This window comes from Lipotes vexillifer, unplaced genomic scaffold (assembly GCF_000442215.2).
Source record: "Lipotes vexillifer unplaced genomic scaffold, Lipotes_vexillifer_v1.1 scaffold297, whole genome shotgun sequence".
In the NCBI taxonomy this organism is placed as follows: Eukaryota; Metazoa; Chordata; class Mammalia; order Artiodactyla; family Lipotidae; genus Lipotes; species Lipotes vexillifer.
The window spans coordinates 1,233,982-1,238,946 of record NW_006772098.1 but is presented as its reverse complement, the minus strand read 5'-3'; the positions used below and the strand labels follow the sequence as shown (position 1 = coordinate 1,238,946).

At 36.5% G+C, this 4,965-nt stretch overlaps 1 protein-coding gene across 1 annotated transcript in view; it reads left to right on the top strand.

Moving 5' to 3' along the window:
• MALRD1 (MAM and LDL receptor class A domain containing 1) overlaps nucleotides 1–4,965 on the top strand; it is a 608,458-nt gene that overhangs the window by 155,676 nt on the left and 447,817 nt on the right. Inside the window, exon 18 of the mRNA XM_007447298.1 lies at nucleotides 1–20. This exon is cut by the window's left edge and continues 387 nt beyond it. Coding sequence (XP_007447360.1) covers nucleotides 1–20 — 20 coding nt within the window. The remainder of the gene's footprint in view (nucleotides 21–4,965) is intronic.

The window sequence follows — 4,965 nt, the reverse complement described above, 5'->3', positions numbered from 1 at the left end:
TCAGCAGGAGGCCTTTTCAGGTATGGATAATGGGCTTCACAAGGTATATTGGAAATGGGTCAGGATGTCTAAGGAATATGAAAGATCACTATATTCTTGAATTAAAAGTAAGTGAAATTTGATCAGTTACTTTGACACACATTTGTCATTTAATTAAGAGTGTACCAAAGCTCGTTAGGTTGCCTTCCTCCTTGACTACCCACAATAATGTGTGATTAAAGTCTCTAAAGCTGGACACATGGCATTGGACACAGCTGCAGGTTCCTCCAGTTTTAAGTAATTGTTGTGCTGAAATGAAAAACTTGGAGGAAAAGAGTTTCACACAATCTTTTGTCTTCTGCAAAAAGTTCAGACTCTCAAATTTGTTATTTTGAATCTATCATTTGACTTTTTCACATTTTCGTAGGTAAGCAAAAAACATCCAGGAAGAGTGCAGGCTTTGTTGGAAAAGCTATTCTGGGGCAGAACCAGAGTCTGAATCTAGGTTTTGTACTCATGGTGGAATATTCTTTACTCTAAATCTTACCTACCTTCTCCTGAAAGTCAGACTTGCAATAGAAAGTTCAAATGCTTATGTGGCTTTTACAGTTTTGTGAAGGACTTTTGTATATATTATCTATTTGATTCAGCAATTCCTTGAAGTGGGTAAGTCAGAGATCCTTTTTGCCAATTTTATAGATATAAAGGAAAAAACTCAGGTTGTTTATCCCTGGCCAAATACATGGTAAGCAGGAAAACAAGGACTTGGACGAGAACCCACAAGTGTCTAGTTAATTCATGTTCTTTCTGCTTCCAATATATCATACAGCCTGTAACATGTAGGAGTGTTGAATATTGTTTTCTCCTTTTGGCCAAATAGATCTACATATGATATATTGGAAGAAACTTCTTACTTCTACTGGCTAAAAATTTTTTTTTTTTTTTTGCATTACCCTAATTGAAAGCACTGTCTTTATCTGAATGTCTCGAGTTAACAGTTTTGTAGCCAAGAACTTAGCTCCAGGCCAGCTGGTAAATCAATGCCATCATAGATGTGCATTGTACGTGCTCAGTAGAGAACACATTGGGATTGGTGATTTGTCCAGAGAGACATAAGCGGAAATCATGAGAACTAATTTGCCATGTGTAGAGTGATATCTTGCAGTTCAGCCACAATGCTAAGATGCATATAATCGTGTGAAATGAAATTGAAGAGGGATCTTTGACTTTTATTTAGTAATGGATTATCCACTTCAAATTAATTCTTAGTCTAATCAGGTCAGTTGTAATTTGGGCTTAACTGGTATTTAATAGATAAACTCTACTTATGATATTTAGTCAAGCATTGGTTTCCAGAAGAAAATCAGCTTGACACGGGAACAGCTTCAGAGTCAGTTGACTAAGGAACTAAGAAATCCGTTGGTTGTGAATCTAAAGCATAAATATTGAGGTTTGAAACCCATCCTGGCTTACACAGAATGCTCTATTTGATTTTATCCAAGGGCTCTTTGTTTTTTTTTGCGGTACACGGGCCTCTCACTGTTGTGGCCTCTCCCGTTGCGGAGCACAGGCTCCAGATGCACAGGCTCAGTGGCCATGGCTCACGGGCGCAGACGCTCCGTGGCATGTGGGATCTTTCCAGACCGGGGCATGAACCTGTGTCCCCTGCATCGGCAGGTGGACTCTCAACCACTGCGCCACCAGGGAAGCCCCCAAGGGTTCTTCTTTTTTTTTTTTTTTTAATGAATTTTAGGTATGAAAAGATGAAATCAGAGATTCTGCATGCTGTGTAGATGATTTGTTTAAGATAGTTAAGGACTGGGTCCAATTTAAGCAACAGGATGTGTTTGTTCATTGGATAATGGATATACATAGCTTCTGTTCCAGGGAGCAAGGGCAACAACAACAAACATTTTCATTAACTGTGATTCTGCAGGTGAAATTACCTGGTATCGTGCCCAGCAGATAACAGGTACTCATTAAATATTTGTTTAAAAGAAAAATTCAAAGATTTTTCAGGATCATTCATTTAAAATGAAATACATAGGATAGGACCAGATTGTACATGCAGGTATAGGAACTATTTGGCTTATTAATGTCAGTGGAAATAACAGCCACTGCTTTTATGTGTGTGGCATGGCCAGCAAGTCATTGCATATAAAACTTCAGGTCAAACTTCTAATTTTTATTATGAGCTTTATTGAGATATAATTGATATATTATAAACTATACATATTGAAAGTTTTGAAACCATCAGCACGATCAAGATAATTCAAATATAAATGTACTGCATTTCTAAAACTTTCCTGATATCCCTTCGTAATACCTCCTTCTGGCCCTCACTTCCATCCCTGATAACCACTGAACTTCCTCTCAGTATACATCAACGTACACTTCCCAGACTTTTCTACTATAAGTGAAATAGTACAGCATGTACTTTTTTTCTGATGTATTTCATTCAGTGTAATTATTTTGAGATTCATTCCTATTACAGAATATATCAGTACCTCATTTTCTGTTGCTGAATAGTATTCCATTATATGGATACAGCACAGCTTCTCCACTTACCTATTGATCAGAATATGGGTTGCTTGTAGTTTGGGCTATTATAAATAAATCTGCTGTGAACATTTGTGTGTAAGTATTTATATGAACATCTGCTTTCATTTCTCTTAGGTAAATACCCAGGAGTGGAATGGCTAGATTGTATAGAAGGAGTATGTTTAACTTTTTAAGAACCTCTTCCTGTTTTTCAAAGTATACCATTTTTTTAACATCTTTATTAGAGTATAATTGCTTTACAATGGTGTGTTAGTTTCTGCTTTATAATGAAGTGAATCAGTTATACATATGTCTCCATATCTCTTCCCTCTTGCGTCTCCCTCCGTCCCACCATCCCTATCCCACCCCTCTAGGTGGTCACAACAAAGTATACCATTTTTGATTCCCAGAAAAATATGAGAGTTCCAGTTCCTCCACATCCTAGTTAATACTTGTTATTATCAGTCTTCTTAATTTTAACCATTCCAAGTATACAGTGGTTATCTCATTGTGGTATTGATTGCATTGACCTAAGCATTAATTATGTTGAACGTATTTTTATGTGCTTATTTGCCAAGCGAATGTCTAGTTTCAATTGTCTGTTCAAATCTTTGGCCCTCTTTCTAAATTGGGTTTTTTTGTTTTCTTATTATTGACTTGTGAGCTTTTAAAATATTTTCAGGATGCAAACCTTTTATCAGTTATATATGAATTACAAGTATTTTCTCCTAGTTTGTAGCTTGTCCTTTCATTCTTTTTTTTTTTCGTGGTACGCGGGCCTCTCACTGTTGTGGCCTCTCTTGTTGCGGCGCACAGGCTCCGGACGCGCAGGCTCAGCGGCCATGGCTCACGGGCCCAGCCGCTCCGCGGCACGCGGGATCCTCCCGGTCCGGGGCACGAACCCGTGTCCCCTGCATCGGCAGGCGGACTCAACCACTGCGCCACCAGGGAAGCCCCGTCCTTTCATTCTTTTAAGAGATTTTTTTGAAGAGCATATTCTTTTGAATTTTGGTGAAGTCCAACTTATCAATATGTTATCCTATGTATCAAGCTTTTGGGTTGTATCTAAGAAAGCTTTAACTAACTCAGAGTCCCCAGAACTTTCTCCTCCTCTTTCTCCTCTCCTTTAGAAACATCAATTACACATAAATTAAGCTGCTCGAAGTTGTCTCACATTAACAAAATGAAGACTAAAAGTTATACAGTCATCTCAGTACTTGCAGATAGAGCATTTAACAAAATTCAGCAATTTTTTTCTTATTAGAAATCTCTCAACAAATTAGGTACAGAAGGAATATACTTCAACATAATAAATATGGTAGGTCCACAGATAACATTAAATCAGTCATGAAAAGCTGAAAGATTTTCTTCTAAAATCAGAAACAAGACAGTGAGAGGCTCACTCTCACCATTTCTATCCAAGGTAGTACTGGAAGTCCTAGCCAGAGCAATTAGGCAATAAAAATAAATAAAATGCATCCAAATCAGGAAGGAAGTAGGAAACCTGTCTGTGTTTGCAGCCGACATGATCTTGTATATAGAAGCCTCTAAACACTCCACCGAAGAGCTTTTAGAACTAATCAATGAATTTAATATCGTTGTATGATAGTAAATCAACATACAAAAATTAGTTTCATTTCTATGCAAACAGTGAATGATCTGAAAACAAAATTAAGAAAACAATCCCATTTACAATATCGCCAAAAAGACTAAAATATTTAGGAATAAATTTAACCAGAGGTGAAAGATCTGTACACTGAGAACTATAAGACATTATTGAAAGAATTTGTAAGACTAGTAAATTGATAGATGTCCTATTTTCATGATTTGGAAGCATTAATATTGTTAAAGTATTCATACTACCCAAAGGGATCTATAGGTTCAGTGCAATCTCTCTTGACATTCATATTTTATGGAATTAGGAAAACAATCCTAAAATTTGTACAGAATCCCAAAAGACCCTGAATAGTCAAAGCAATCTTCAGAAAGAGGAACAAAGCTGGAGTCACCACTGTTCCTGATTTGAAACTGTAGTACACAGTACTTATATTCAAAACATTTTGTTTCTGGCATAAAAACATACAGAGAACCCAGAATAGAGAAAAGTGGACCCAAACATATAGTCAACCTATCTTTTTTAAGGGTTCCAAGAATACATGGGGAAAGGATAGTCTCTCTTTAGTAAATGGTACTGGGAAAACTGAAAAATATATTATCCTGAATGTTTTGATTTTCAAATTCAATATGTAACAATTCAAAGATTAATAATTCCAGTGATTCCTTGAGTAAACTGTTTTTCCAATAAGATCACAATTTAGTAAACTAATAATTTTGACTCTCCAAATGCTACCCTGGTGGTCTGAAAAATGGGTTTATTTATGTGCCGTGGAGAATGATAGATTGATTCCGAAAGGCTAATTTTCAAAATATATGAATGTTGTGAAA